This window comes from Schistocerca serialis, chromosome 3, assembly GCF_023864345.2.
Source record: "Schistocerca serialis cubense isolate TAMUIC-IGC-003099 chromosome 3, iqSchSeri2.2, whole genome shotgun sequence".
NCBI classification, from domain to species: Eukaryota; Metazoa; Arthropoda; class Insecta; order Orthoptera; family Acrididae; genus Schistocerca; species Schistocerca serialis.
The window spans coordinates 257,141,436-257,158,008 of record NC_064640.1 but is presented as its reverse complement, the minus strand read 5'-3'; the positions used below and the strand labels follow the sequence as shown (position 1 = coordinate 257,158,008).

The following is a 16,573-nucleotide window of genomic DNA, read 5'->3' as shown; positions in this document are numbered from 1 at the left end:
AGGTCATTCTGAGACTTCGCAATGTTAACACTAATATATTGAAGCATACAGTGGCAAAGCTTGGAAAAGTTATTTTAATTTTCGATTTCCTACTTTGATCGCAGCACAGTACTTTGTATGTTACGCACAGGTGTGTGAGATGGCGTGGTGCTAGTAGTAGTGAACTGGCGTAAGTCCCGGTACACTCACTCACCTCCGTATCTCTCAGTGCTACAGCGCTTGTTTCGCCACAGAGGCTGGTATGTTAATTTTCTGCTTTGGCAAAGTTAGTGGTATGGGGTGACTGGATACCCTCCTGTCGCAAATATTTCCCTTCCTGGGACGGAATTTGTGTACCCCAACTGCGTGTGAAAGTGTGCGAGCATTTGTAAAATGTTTCAAAATCGTGTAATTAAGGCGGGACATGGGTGCCAGCCGACTCTTCATAGTCGTATGTGGGAAACCATCTAACAACCACATCTAGAATGGTCGGCACATCGGCCTCGTCTTTATCTGCCAGGCGGATTCGATTCGGGGACGGAGCTCCTCCCCGGATCGCGAAAGCGGAGTGCTAAGGCGCGTAGCTTTCCAGGGGGTTCAGACTAACTACGTATCTACAACTTGTTTGGATATATAGAACGATACTCGTCACGTGGATTAAGATCTCAAGAATTCCTCAGTCTTGATTCCCTGGGTATTATTGAAACTACGTCACTCTGATTGCATGTCATTGGTACCTTCTCATTTGAAGGTGGTGGTGTGCATCTTGACGTTCTCCACATTCGTAGGTTGCTATCCCTACAGCTGCAAGTTATGTTTGCACAACTTAACTCCATTTCGCGGTTTATCTACAACCTCGAAAGTCTGTTTATGTAGTTGGTAACCAGCAGAAGGCTCGTTTTTTATATTCTGGGTCTGTCCTGTGTTACGACCCGTGGCTCTACCCTTCATTCGTTCCCTTCGAAACCCTACATTTCAGCAGGATAATGCACGACCGCATGTTGCAGGTCCTGTACGGACCTTTCTGGATACAGAAAATGTTTGAATGCTGACGTCTGGTCAATGGTGGCCGAGCAACTGGCTTGTCACAATACGCCAGTCACTACTCTTGATGAACTGTGGTATCGTGTTGAAGCTGCATGAGCAGCTGTACCTGTACGCGCCAAGCTCTGTTTGACTCAATGCCCAGGCATATCAAGGCCGTTATTACGGCCAGAGGTGGTTGCTCTGGGTACTGATTTCTCAGGATCTATGCACCCAAATTGCGTGAAAATGTAATCACATGTCAGTTCTAGTATAATAATTTGTCCAATGAATACCCGTTTATCATCTGCATTTCTTCTTGGTGTAACAATTTTTATGGCTAGTAGTGTATTACTAACACTATACATTAACATAAGCCATCTATGTAGAACACTGAGTGCTTCCTTGGCTAGGTTGCCAGCGCATTACACTACATATACTCTGGTATTCGTAATCCTTAACTATTATTTGACTGATGCGTGCTGTTGGTCAGTGCATTTACGTATGTCATGTCTTACCCATAATTGTAGGTGTCTAATTTACTGTTACATCTCGTCGTCCTCCTTATCCTCTTCAGTGTCACTGTGGGTGTCTCTGTCCACCCTCTGGAAATCGTTATTGCGTTTCATTTAGGCATGTGTCTTGTGTCGTGTTTGCGGGTACGCTTCATGTCTTATTTTTGAAATACTGTCTGTTAGTGCATATGATTGTGGTCATTGTTCTTGCTCTTGAGCCGGCCGTTGTGGCCGAGCGGTTCTAGGCGCTTCAGTCCGGAACCGCGCTGCTGCTACGGTCGCAGGTTGGAATCCTGCCTCGGGCATGGATGTGTGTGATGTCCTTAGGTTAGTTAGGTTAGTTAGGTTTAAGTAGTTCTAAGTTCTAGGGGACTGATGATCAAAGAAGTCCCATAGTGCTGAGAGCCATTTGAACCATTTTGAACGAAGTGCAAGTGTTCCTCGTTTTTCTTGATACTGGGTTACCTCTTGTGTTATTGATTGCATCCCTAATTCTTCCCTACTTCGTTTCTATTTTTTTATTTCCTAGTACAGTCTTTAACATCTCTTGTAGTTGCTTAAATCTACCTTAGCGTCCAACTCCCCGCCACATATAATAAAGTGGGAACTACCACGACTTTTATAAAAGTTCGGTTGTCTCTCTCCTTGCATTATCCTTCAGTGTCCTCCTTATTGTGTTCCAAATATACGGGTAAGTATTAGTTCTTTCCTATATTGCCACATCTTGATAAAAAGTCACATTTCACGTACTTGAAATGGGCTACCTGTTCTATTGGTTCAGTATTGAGGACTATTTTCGTCCGTACTGGAAGACTAGCTAAAAAGGCCACGGTTTTTATTTATAGGTAACCAGATTGTAGCATAAGTTAACGTAGAGCCATTTGATTATCCTCAAATAAAATCGTGTTAATGTATTTATTCCTCCCAATATTTATACCTTATGGTGTTTGATCTCTCTTTGCATATTTGATCATGGCATCCATATAATAGTGACGTTAGTGACGAGCTACACCCTCGTTTCGCTCTTTAATTTGTTTGTAATTCAGGTGTTACTCCTTTCCCCGTGCCAGTTCTAATTCTGGCGTTCATATATATGTTTAGGGATTCATCTTTTCTTCATTATTGCTCATAGCTTGTCTGGTGAATTGTGCGAAATGTTTTCTCGTGATGCGAAAGAGCCCCTCCGTGGCGTAATGGTTCATGCGCCGGCTGTTAGCTGCTTGTTACCGCCATAATAAAACTTCTATCCCCGCGCTCTACTCAATGCTCGGACGAGCGAGCAGACTCGTCTAGGACAGCAACTACTTTCGCGCTGCAACCATCTCTAAAGCCGTCCTCACACAAGATGTGTTTCTTATAGTGAAGCACGCCAGAATAAGTTCGATTTGGTTGGTGCACGCTTAGAAACGAGCTGGTGCATCACACGGCACGTGCTCGTTATCACGATTTGTGACTGCAACGCCCACCAGTGGCAGTTGTTGGCTGCATCTGGCTCACAAATCAGAGTTTACGAAAATCGAGGGATGTAAAAATTCTACGCTAGCTCTGTAAAAACGTACATTTCCTCCCTTGTCCATATGTTAGACATGTTGTTCTGTCTGTAGTAGAAAAACAACACCCAAGGAGATGTCATAAGACAAAAAGTAAAGTTCTACGTCAAGTCAGTAATGATATCAGGTTATAAAAGTTTAAAGACGCGAAGGCGAATAAAAAATATTTGGTTAAAGCGGGACATGAATAAATTAGACTTCGTAGACACACACTTCTATCCGCTACAATATGCTGAATTTGTGTAACATATAATTGTATATTTTATATTATCATGTCTTGTAGGCTTTAATCGTCGGTATATTATTTACACATTTAATTGTAACAAAACATTTCAAGAATAACGCATTTCTGAAAAATACATTGTTCTGTGGACTTGAAATGGCGTACTTCCACAATATACAAGTTATGAAACGAATACACCAAATGCGACAATTATTTAACCACTGTCATTTGAATGCAGCAGATATCAATAACGAGTTTTCGAGGGTACATTAATGTACCGGTGCTCTGAAGCAGCATATTTTCGGAGTATGTAAGTTACAACACACAAAACCCGCAAGATTGGGATTCAACTGAAAACGACGAAATCCAATATGGCTTCTCATAAGTTCTGCTTATCTTGTCGACCAGACCATAGTCCACCAACAGTCTGTCGACTTATGTGAGGGTGGCTTAAAGCCGTCGGCACACAGACCGTGCTGTCGAACGTTAACGCCGAGCGTGCCAAGTTCAACGTGCTGCTGAACGCTCAGGAACGATGCGACTTGTGCATACGGTACGTGGGCCCCAACGTGGTATACGCGATCTCAACGCACTCCAGCGGCAGTTGAGGGATGTTTCTAGTAGTTCGTAAATCACACTGTTTATTCAACGGGCGTGTGTAAAATTCCCACGTTAGCTCTATTAAAACGCACATTTCCTCCATCGTCCACGAAGAGGAAAGTACCATGTCCAATCAATAAGGACACAGGCTTATAAAAGTTCCGTTACAAACAGCTCAGTACAAATTTGGAATACTTCTCAGCGTACGATAAACATTATTTCATCATTCCCACATTTTAGTAAAACCCCAAGGTTACTTAATCACTGTTCCTACCCAGAAGCAGAATCTTGGCAACATGTGAATTACGAAGCTTAAAAGAAAACGGAGCAAAATAACGTTATACAAGTAGCGCAAGCTGTCCTGTAGATTAAGCCAATCGAACAAAGTCACCCCTCAAAAAAAGGTGAACTTATATTTACATAACATCAAATATTTATAGCATATACTTATATTAAACTAATAATAAAGTATTAGAACCTAATAAACGCGAATGTTAGGAAAAAAATTTGGAAGTGTTACGACGCGAACCACCGCCCCAACAAAAAGTTCTTTCTGGACAGAGACGCTACCTATTACGCTAAACCCCAAATATAATCTGTCTGATTAGTCATATTGTCTTACCGCTTGCTAAAACCGTTAATCGTAGATAATTATGTTACTAATTGAAATTTAATTATAACAAATTGTACCAAGAACAATGCGTTTTTGGTGGATCTTCAGCGTGTCGCTGCCTTCAAATAGCTTACTCTCATAATACGCAGGTTACAATAATTCTTTTGCCAGGAATGTTATGTCTCTCATAATTTTATTGGAACGAATCACACAACTAACAACGGGTTTTCCAGTCATTCTCAGTTTGCTGGTGCTCAGAAACGGCACATATACACATAGGCTTGAACGCCAATATGGCGCCTCACAACTCTGTACTGAAGGGAGACGGCGTGCGTGTGACGTAGGAGGCGCTGTGCCATCTCATTGGTCAACGCTCAGACGCACGCTCAGAATATCTCAGATGCCAGATATTGCTCTGCACGTTCGGAAAGACTGCCGAACGTGCTATTCCACGCTATGACGTCAGAAACTCGGCACGCTCAACGTTCGGATGCACGGTCCGTGTGCCGCCGGTTTAAAAGTGTGCAAAGGAACAACTCTCGCAACCGGCGAACTGTCGGTAGTGCTGTAAGATTACACACAGCTGACAGTTCCAGTTGTGGCCTATTAGTTTAAAAAGCAGCAGTTGTAGAATCTAGTTGATGTATGAATGAATAAAAACAGGGAACCTTGTGTTGCAGAGTACCTGGTGCACGCGCCGTGCATGCGTGAGGTGAACCTGCGGAACGAGGACTGCGCCTCGGACTACCAGGAGGCGATCCGTCAGAACGTGCCCAGCGCCGAGCCGCGGTCCCAGCAGGAGTCGGACGCCAAGCTGCAGCAAGTCTGCTGGTCAGTACCTACCCATCAGAATGGACCACCTAGTCGCACGCGTAGTCCTCAGTATGACAGAAACTGAAATGCGATGTCGGTGTTGCAGCTCGTTCCAGCAGTACCTAACTTGCTCCACGACGGCGGCGCTCAGCGGTTGCGGCGTAGCCACTGCCAACTTCACCAAGCACTTCCTCGACCGCATGGCCAGGCCGCTTGTCGAGGTACTTAACTCCTCACTTTGCTACTTTAAGCTCTTCGTGCCTTACCAAGTCCAGCTGCGTCGATACTACTGTCGATAAGGCATTTTGTTCTATACATGCATACAAAATTAGTGTGTTGAAGGGAAGAGAGAAGTCAGGACCGGATCGGAGGAGGAGGAGGAGGAGGAGGAGTAGTGAGGCACTGAGGATCATGACCTCCCAAAAAATAAGCAGAGCCACTGTACTAACCTACGATCTAATCAAAGTATGATTATACACTCAACAGCCAAAAAAACTGGTACATCTGCCTAATATAGTGTAGGCCCCTTGTGAGCACGCAGAAATGCCGCAACACGACGTGACATGGACTCGGCAAATGCCTGAAGTAGTGCTGGAGGGACTTGACACCATAACCCTGCAGGGCTGTCCATAAATCCATAAGAGTGCGAGAGAGATCTCTTCTGAACAACACGTTGCAAGGCATCCCAGATATGCTCAAATGTTCGTCTGGGCAGTTAGATGGCCAGCGGGAGTGTTTAAACTCATAAAAGTGTTCCTGGAGCCACTCTCTAGCAACTATCGACGTGTTTGGTGTTGCATTGACCTGCTGGAATTGCCCGAGTCCGTCGAAATGCGCAATGGACATGAATGGATGTAGGTGATCAGACAGGATTCTTACGTACGTCTAAACTGTCATAGACGTAGCTGGACGTAGCTGGAGTCCCATATCACTCCAACTGCACGCACTCCACAACATTACATAGCCTCCACCAGCATTAACAGTCCTCTGCTGACACGAAGTGTCTGTGGAATCATGAGGTTGTCTCTATACCCATACACGTCCATCTGCTAGACACAATTTGAAACGGGACTCGACCGATCAGGCAACATACTTCCAGTCAGCAACATTCCAATATCGGTGTTGACGGGCCTAGGCGAGGCTTAAGCTCCGTTGTGCAGTCAAGTGTACACGAGTGGGCCTTCCGCTCCGAAAGCCCATATCGATAATGTGTCATAGAATGGTTCGCACGTCGACACTTGGTGGCCCTGCATTGAAATGTGCAGGAATTTTCGGAAGGGTTGCACATCTGTCACGTTAAAAGATTCTCTTCAGTCATCGTTGGTCCCGTTCTTCCAGGATCTTTTTCCGGCAGCGGCGATGTCGGAGATTAACGGTACACTCGTGAAATGGTCGTACTGTAAAATCCCCACTTCTTCTCTACCTCGGAGATGCTGTGTCCCATCGCTCGTGCGCAGACTAACAGTACGTTGAAATTCTCGTAAATCTTAATAACCAGCCATTGTAACAGCAGTAACCTATCTACCAACTGCGCCAGACACTTGTTGCCTTATATAGGCGCTGCGACCGCAGCGCTGTATTCAGCCTGTTTACGTATCTCTGTATTTGAATACGCATGCCTATACCAGTTTCTTTGGTGCTTCAGTGTATTGGAATATATTAAGATCTTCATGTACCCGTTCTTGATTTAAAAAAGAATTGATTCCGTCATAAGATACACTACTCAGTGTGCTAGAAGAATTTGGAGCTATCAATAAAACATTGGCAGTCATTAAGCAAACTTGGACTAATACCATTTTCAAAGTTAAAATTTAAGATGCAATATCAAAACCTTTTTAAAATGAAACAGGCGTGAGGCATGGGGATGGCCTGTGTTGTTCATTATTCAACTGCGTTTTGAAGAAAGTACGAGAATTCATGAAAAGAACAGAAGAGGATGGAATAAAGGGAAACTTGGGGAGTCACTGCTGAGCTTCTGCTTATGATTTAGCAGTCTTGGCGGAAAACCTGCAAGGTGAAACAGACCAGATAAACATCCTGCAAGAGGTAAGGGAAAATACTGAGCTACAAATTTCGTTTACAGAAAACACTAAAGATTACCAACGTTACAGGTGCACCAAAATATGTGGAATCAAAATACGAAAAAATAAAATAAGTTTCAGAATTTAAAACTTAGGGCAAATTAAACCTGCCAAATGCTTCAGACAAAGTACCTGACAGGCATAGAGCCAGAGAAAATGTAATTTCGCGTTAACAGAAAACTTAGGGATTACAATGTGGTGATTAAAAAGTGACATCTTTATGCCTCTGAATGTCTAGTCGCAAACACAGCCAAACAGTCAAATGATTCGGAGCCGAAAGAGCGAAGAATAATTCGAGAAGTTTTGGGTCGGAAGTACGAAAATGGGATTTGGAAACTGAGAAGTAACCAAGGTGGTGTAGGGGAAAATCTGAAAATGATAGATACAATGAGAACGCAGTAGATTGCATTTTATAGCCACTTTAATAGAATAGATAACAACAGAATGACAAATATTCATCTGATTTGGCAAAAGTTAAAAAAACCAAACTTTCGTGGTTTATAGAAGTCAGGAGTAGCAGGAAAAGACAGAAAACATGCATTTATGGAACAATTACAAAAAGTGTTTCCTGATTAAAACACAAAAGTAGAGAGACATGGCCAGAAGGAAAGAGAGAAAAAGAACGGAGGGTAACAGTGATGTACTGAGAATCCAACAAAAATCGTAAATTCAATAATAATAATAATAGTAATAATAATAATTTCATTATTATTAAAATCCTAGCCATTTTTGGCACATTAAGTGTGGGTGCAAGCAAAGTTATTTTAGGGGAAGGAGGAGTAAGAGACAGACATTAACATAGTGTGCTTCTCTCCCCCTCCCCAACCTAACCTTTGACCCGAAACCGATGGTGGTAGTACATATGTATAGATGAAACAGACTTGGCCTGCTGCGCTTTACAGTTGACAACGTTGTGCTGCCATAGAGCAAAGAGCAACTAAACGCGATTCTGACAAGGCCGGGGACAAATCAAAACTAAATACGATCTGAAACTAAATATCGAAACTTCGTGGCGGGTTGAAACTTTGTGCTTGGCTAGGACTCAATAACAGTACCTTGCTTCTAGTGGGCAACGCCTTTCTTTTAAGAATGGTCGTCTCGTAAACGGTGCAGCAGAACCTCTATGTAGGACAGAAGTACTGGCAGAAATGAAGTATAGCTGTGAGTAGTGCCTGGGTAGATCAGTTAGTAAGAGCATTGCCTGCAAAGTCCAGGTTCTGGGCTAGAGTCCTGGCGTATTGTTTATTCTGCCAAGAATTTTCAACACTCTAATTATCTTCATGCACAATTTCAGGGTTGCATTGTAGCCAGAAGAGACTACTCAAAATAATGAAATTGTTGCCAAACTCTTTGTATATGAACATGCGATAATGACCACATTCAGGGTAATATCTGTATAATATGTAGATAAAATTGTCCTGTAAGACCATTGCTTCAGTGTGTTCATTTCATATTACATATGAAAATTCCCAAAATTAGCTGTGAATATTTAAATTACTGGCCCCCATTCTACATTATCTAGGATAAACTATTCTCTGTAAACCATTATCGATAATTTATTTTGGACATAGTCAGTTTTTGTTACGCTTTCCTCGAGAGTTTTGAGAGACTCGATAAAATAGTTTCTACGCGTCGTATGGGAGTGAGTCTCTAAATAACTTCAACACATTGTACTACAACCAAACTTCCATAACCCATCACACATATACTATACAATATTTAAAAACACTGTGAAAATAGTAAGTACAGATACCCTCGACGAGAAGGTTTGTTCGAACACCACAGTACTTTACTGTGCATATTCCTATAAGGCGGTGGTATGTCCTTGGCATGTTCCAACCTTCGAATTGACTTGAAAGGGACTCTCTCTCGTTGGGTCACAAAGTTACCTAATTTTTTTGCATGGTTGTAGTACGTACTTAGAACAGGTGCTCCTTCGGTACGGTGCGCTTATCAAGCGTTTCCGAAAAATCTAGGTTCAAAATGTTGTTAGTGCTTTGAATATCGTACGAACCCGGCACTTGTCGAGCAGCAGCGTTTGCGCAACCGAATAAGACGGAAGCCTGAAGGTCTGCCCATTCTGCCCTCGAATCCTGGCCTTTGTTTCGAGTAAATACTTCCATTGCTACGAAGAATTATGGTTATCCGGACAGGGACACACAATGGTGGTGGTGGTGGTGGTGGTGGTGGTGGTGGTGATACTAGGGACATATTATAAGCTATAATCTAAAGCTTAAAAAATATTTGAAGCTAAACTGAACTTCGAAACTTCCTTGCTGGTTAAAACTGTGTAGGTGAAAATTGTAATAAATAGTTGCGGGACTCGCAGTATATCCAAAATTTTAGTCTGTCTTCTTATACTGTTAATTTAACGCTGCTGCTTGATAGTTGCTCTCATATACACCATGCAGTCACTGCGATCACCTGTCAAAATCCTGAATAACAGCTTTCTGTAGCGGAACCTCTGCGAAACGTTCAGGAAGTGTCAGGTTATGGAAGGTACCTACAGGAATGTGGAGCCATGCAGACTCCGCCAGCTGAGCTAGGTTTCTCAGTTGAGAATCCAAGACGCGAAAAGCCCGATCGGGGTGGTCCCACATACTCTCGATTGGATTTAAATCCGGTGAGTCTGGTGGCCAGGGAAGTACGGTAAACTCATTCTGGAGCTCTTCGAACCATACAGCTACACTGCGAGCTGCGTGAAACGTTGCATTGTCTTGCTGGTAGATGCCATCGTGCTGAGGAAAAACAAACTGCATATAGGGGTGAATGTAATCCCTAAGGTTAGATACGTACTTACGTTTATTCATTGTGCCTTCCACGAGGACGAGATCACCCAGAGAAAGCCACTAAAATATTTCCCATACCATAATACTTCCCCCTGCGGCCTGAACCCCTCACACGACCGCCGCAGGGTGTTTGCTTTGAGACGTACCACGCAGTAAATGCCAACGGCCATCTGTCCGATGGAGCATGACACATGTTTCATCTGAAAAGACCACTAGTCGCCACACACTGCACGTAGAGTTGCGATATTGGTATGCAAATTCCAGCCTTCGTTGCCGATGAACAACAGTCGGCATGGGTGCATGAACCAGGCGTCTGCTGTGGAGGCCCATGCACAGCAACATTCGTTGTATGGTTGGTAAGGAGACGGTTGGTAGCCCCTTGGTTCATCTGGACGGTCAATTGCTCAACAATTGCGCGCCTATTCGCCTTACGCATCACCACAGCCATCGTTCACACTTATCATCTATGGCCCGTGGTGCACCGCAGTTACGTCATCGCCCGTTTTGGATAGCGCCATTTTACCAAGCACGGTGCACTTCAACCACGGCGGCAGACTAACAGTTTAAAAACTTAGACGTTTCGGAAGTACTTCCACTCTTGGGCCCAAAGCCAATGATCATACACTTTTGCATGTCAGGTAAATTGCTACGTTTCGGCATTAGGACATAGACTGCACTGTTTTTCGCACCACCCCCCTCTTCCCCCTCCCCCAACACGATTTATGTACCCTCCACTGCTAGTGCTGCCATCTGCCGTCTGAGTGGTTATTGCGCTTTGAAGTCGAACGTAGGAGGTGGTCACATTAATGTAACTGGACTGTGTAGTTTCAAACAGGCTAGTGAAACTTCAACCTTAATTTCTCAATAATGCTTGGGAACACACAGTACTATATATTTATCTTCTACATCTAAGTATGTACGAGAGTCGTGAAAAAGATAAAACAGGCGACCTGTTGGAGGTATACCCCCCTTTTTATAGTAGGACCTCAGTTCAGTATGAAATCCGAACCACCCTCAAAATAAAAAATGACCTTGTGGCTCGAATTTCATTACTGATAGACATTTTGGACAGTGCATAAGGCGAAAGTCCATGTTGTTGTTGTTGTTGTTGTTGTTGTTGTTGTTGTTGTTGTCTTCAGTCCTGAGACTGGTTTGATGCAGCTCTTCATGCTACTCCAACCTGTGCAAGCTTCATCTCCCAGTACTTACTGCAATCTACATCCTTCTGAATCTGTTCAGCGTATTCATCTCTTGGTCTCCCTCTACGATTTTTACCCTCCACGCTGCCCTCCAATGCTAAATTTGTGATCCCTTGATGCCTCAGAACATGTCCTACCAACCGATCCCTTCTTCTAGTCAAGTTGTGCCACAAATTCTTCTCCCCAATTCTATTCAACACCTCATCTGTTATGTGATCTACCCATCTAATCTTCAGCATTCTTCTGTAGCACCACATTTCGAAAGCTTCTATTCTCTTCTTGTCCAAACTATTTATCGTCCATGTTTCACTTCCATACATGGCTACACTCCATACAAATACTTTCAGAAACGACTTCCTGACACTTAAATCTGTACTCGATGTTAACAAATTCTTCAGAAACGCTTTCCTTGTCATTGCCAGTCTACATTTTATATAGTCTCTACTTCGATCATCATCAGTTATTTTGCTCCCCAAATAGCAAAACTCCGTTACTACTTTAAGTGTCTCATTTCCTAATCTAATTCCCTCAGCAACACCCGACTTAATTCGACTACATTCTATTATCCTCGTTTTGCTTTTGTTGATGTTCATCTTATATCCTCCTTTCAAGACACTGTCCATTCCGTTCAACTGCTCTTCCATGTCCTTTGCTGTCTCTGACAGAATTACAACGTCATCGGCGAACCTCAAAGTTTTTATTTCTTCTTCGTGGATTTTAATACCTACTCCAAATTTTTCTTTTGTTTCCTTTACTGCTTGCTCAATATACAGATTGAATAACATCGGGGATAGGCTACAACCCTGTCTCACTCCCTTCCCAACCACTGCTTCCCTTTAATGCCCCTGCAGAATAAAAATTCGTCGTTTAATGTGTGTTGAAGTGAAAAGTACCAAACTGATTTAATATAATCCATTATGGAGTCGAGGTAGCAGTTGTCGTTATACTGGTTATCACTGTTAGCATTCAACCGCAATTCTTATACACACATTTTAAGAACGCGTTTCAAGAGGCAATGATCTCTTCATCAGGTTGTAAAGTCTATGTCATGAAATTAAACGGACTAAAAAGACAAAATACCATCACAAACCTTTGGGAAGTCCATATAGTAAAACAGAATTAAAAGTATATTGGACTGTGGGTCCTCGTCTTACATTGAAGTTGTTGACACAAGTCGATGGCCGTCCCATAGCTACCAAGTATGCTGTCGCACTGTGCCGGCTCGGGAGCTGTTATGGACTGACGAGCCTAGGTGTTGTGCCGTGGTTAAAGCCGTGTGCTTGACAGTAACGCTATGCTATTGGGCGCCTTATTTCCTTATTGCATTGGTCTGCCATCGTTAGCCTCTAGCAACTCCGTCAGTGACATGCTACCAACTTAGTCGCATACCTACCCTAAAATAATTCTAAAAACCCACTAAAAATCTCATTTCTTTAAAATTATCTTGTGCATTTAGAATATTGCTTTGTTTCTTTTCATGGATAGCTATCTCGAATTCCTCTAGTAAATCAAGTTTCCTCCCTTTCTTTTCTACATGCAATATTTTCACGTTATCTTCTATGCTATTAAGGGGATGGCCTGTTTCATATATATGGTTCGCAACAGCTGATTTGTCATAATTTCCTAACCTGAACGCATCTTTATGTTCTTTATACCGGATCGCGAATGATCTTCCTGTCTGCCCTATATATTTTGCATCAGAAGTTCTGCACTGAATCTTATAAACTCCCGATCTTTCAAACTTATTTCTCTTGTCGCCAATATCGTTCTTAAGGCTATACCTCACTAGGTTATTAGTCTGAAAAGCTATTTTAACATCGTATGGCTTAAAAATATTTGCTATCTTTTGTGAGACTGTTCCGTAGTATTCCGTAGAAATTGACAAATCAGCTGTTGCGAACCATATAAATGAAACAGGCCATCCCCTTAATAGCATAGAAGATAACGTGGAAATATTGCATGTAGAAAAGAAAGGGAGGAAACTTGATTTACTAGAGGAATTCGAGATAGCTATCCATGAAAAGAAACAAAGCAATATTCTAAATGCACAAGATAATTTTAAAGAAATGAGATTTTTTAGCGGGTTTTTAGAATTATTTTAGGGTAGGTATGCGACTTTAAGTTGGTAGCATGTCACTGACGGAGTTGCTAGAGGCTGACGATGGCAGACCAATGCAATAAGGAAATAAGGCGCCCAATAGCATAGCGTTACTGTCAAGCACACGGCTGTAACCACGCCACAACACCTAGGCACGTCAGTCCACAACAGCTCCAGAGCCGGCACAGTGCGACAGCATACTTGGTAGCTATGGGACGGCCATCGACTTGTCAACAACTTTAATGTAAGACGAGGCCCCACAGTCCAATATACTTTTAATTCTGTTTTACTATATGGACTTCCCAACTGTTTGTGATGGTATTTTGTCTTTTTAGTCCGTTTAATTTCATGACATAGACTTTACAACGTGATGATAAGAGCATTGTCTCTTGAAACGCGTTGTTAAAATATGTGTATAAGAATTGCGGTTGAATGCTAACAGTGATAACCACCAAACTGATGTTCGGTTGGCTTTATATTGGGGGGGGGGGGGGAGAGAGAGGGAGAGGGGGGGAGAGAGAGAGAGAGAGAGAGAGAGAGAGAGAGAGAGAGAGAGAGAGAGAGAGAGAATGAATGGATGAATATGATGAACGTGTGCATGTTACAGGGCCACTGCGAGAAATTCGCCAAGGTATGCGGAGCAGACGCTGGGAGTGCGTCTGTGGGTCCAACTGAGCTGTCCCTGGCGCTGGTGGCTCTGCTGCACCCGGCACTGGCTCTGCTGTACCGGACGTGAGCTGGTGGCGCCCACCTGGACCTGTAGCCTACCCAACAACCGTAGCTGTCCTAGCGGCTGTACGGGCTTCACACGCCCTTTTCTCAGTCCTTCTCCGTAGAGACTGAATTCATGTATGCGGCGAACTTTTAAATGGTCCCACTTCGGTTTCATACTGTCCGTCTTCGATGATTTTTATTTTCTTTTTGCAAAAATGTTTCCTATCGTTTTGGATTGCTCAAGACTTAAGAGATTTATCGAATACTATGTGTGGCTATTTCTGCATATCGATCGTCCTAAAATAACTTACACTCTTTCGTACCAAAGTACTCTTAGTGTTTAAAGACTCGTAGGTTAGGTATATCAGAAAAGTATTACATTTCACCTGCATCGTCCTTAACTGTGATAAATACTGGTGGTTCGACTGATCGTTGACTGAACTAAACTGTGAAGACATCAAAATACTCGATAGGCGTTTGCTGTAAGCTACAGGGAATGGTGTGTGTGTGTGTGTGTGTGTGTGTGTGTGTGTGTGTGTGTGTGTGTGTGTGTGTGTGTGTGTGTGTGTTTCACAGTGTTATCAGTTCGCTTGATGTACACTTTAAGTAGCTATCGTTCCTTGTCTGTTATGGTTAGACTGTTTTTTCTTCAAGGTAGCACTGTCATCCATTGCACGGTGTAGCTTCCGAAAGTGCACGCAACCACACTTGTAGATAGGAAAACTGGCTGCAATGGTGGCGGCTTTTAAATCGCATTACGGAATGCAGTAAAGGATTGTCACAAGCAATTCCTTTTCCTCACATTCAAGAAAAGATTTTATGTTTTAGAAAATCAATTTGTACATATGTGTTAAGTTATTGTTTTCAACTGTACAGTTGACGGCTAGTAATAAGTAGTGCACACCTAATTACTGTTAGTGGTAAATACCTCTTTTTATTGTTAACTGTTGTTCTTGTGGATGTATTTACTGTCGTAGCGAAAATATATATGATTGGAAAGTATTAAAGAATATTGTGCTGAAAATTTGTTTATTAAACTTCCCTATCACTCCTTATTATCCTGTTAAATGTTACATCCTTATATCATTATCTTTTACTGACAATGTGTTTTAGTTGGTTTCGTGTGCTGCAGACCAAATGCCTGAATGTATTGGAAGAAAGTTTCTAAGGATCTGCACAGTGTAACTTCCCAGCAACGTATCCTGAATACAGTGCCATTCACTTCTTAAATTTAACTGTACAGCTGTTTGCGTGTGATTGAGTCCTGTGCACACCATCAATGGTAGTACCATAGGAGCCGGCCGGTGTGGCCGTGCAGTTCTAGGCGCTTCAGTCTGGAACCGCGTGACCGCTACGGTCGCAGGTTCGAATCCTCCCTCGGGCATGGATGTGTGTGATGTCCTTAGGTTAGTTAGGTTTAAGTAGTTCTAAGTTCTAGGGGACTGATGACCACAGCAGTTCAGTCCCATAGTGCTCAGAGCCATTTGAACCATTATATTTTTTTTTGTGCCATAGGTTCTTGTATGATGGAGCACCATAATTTCAGTGTTTCACTTAATCGTGTCAGAAGCATGCTAAATATACACAAATATATACATGATTACACAACCACCTTAGTCCTGTGTACATAAATTACAAAAAAGACAAAGGAGTTGACCAAATCTACATTCAGATAATATTTCTACAGAACAGAGCCACACCTCGGGCATTGTTACTGACAAGCAATACATCTTGTTCTATGCATGAGAACTGCCAGCATTGGCAGATATGGCTGGCTTTTCTTGGCCACACTTGCACTTACTGTCCTGTGAAGTCCCATGACTTAAGCGATGACTTAACCCTCTCGACACAAGTTCTCATTCGTGTAAGGAACTTCCAAACTTCCCAGTCCTCGTTGTAGCGAGCCAGAAGGTGGCCACGTGGAACTGTTCATACCTGAGCCCTTCTGACACTCCTTTGCGGAGAATGTGCGGAGAGTCGTGCACGACTTGGATGCTTAGCACTTCCTTCGTGTCCTCAATTTTCTTTTCTTTAGGGAAAGTCAGAAGTGCTGTGTGCATTACCCCCCTTGCAATAAGACGTAAGCTGATTGCCAAAATCGATTATTCATTTCAGGCCGTGAAATAGAATTCTACCACTTACGTCAGTGTTGGACCGCCATTGATTCGAAGATATCAAGTATTTAACGAGACTAAGGACACCTGCTGAGAATTTATTTCAAAATGCCTTTAATAAAGTGTAATTTTGGACTATTCATGCTTCAAGATGTAGCTTATTATCGGAAGCCTTCGTTTAGTCAAGTTGTCATTAATTTCTTTTTTCTCATTCCATTTCAGTACCTCATTATTCGATCTACATACCTAATCTTCAGTAATC

General features: G+C 42.7%; 1 protein-coding gene across 1 annotated transcript in view; it reads left to right on the top strand.

Annotated features, from left to right (window-relative positions):
• Nucleotides 1–15,209, top strand: part of LOC126470025 (uncharacterized) — a 181,322-nt gene extending 166,113 nt beyond the window's left edge. The window contains exons 4-6 of the mRNA XM_050097509.1: nt 5,184–5,334; nt 5,423–5,537; nt 14,091–15,209. Coding sequence (XP_049953466.1) covers nt 5,184–5,334; nt 5,423–5,537; nt 14,091–14,219 — 395 coding nt within the window. The 3' untranslated portion in view covers nt 14,220–15,209. The remainder of the gene's footprint in view (nt 1–5,183; nt 5,335–5,422; nt 5,538–14,090) is intronic.
• Nucleotides 15,210–16,573: the final 1,364 nt, after the last annotated feature.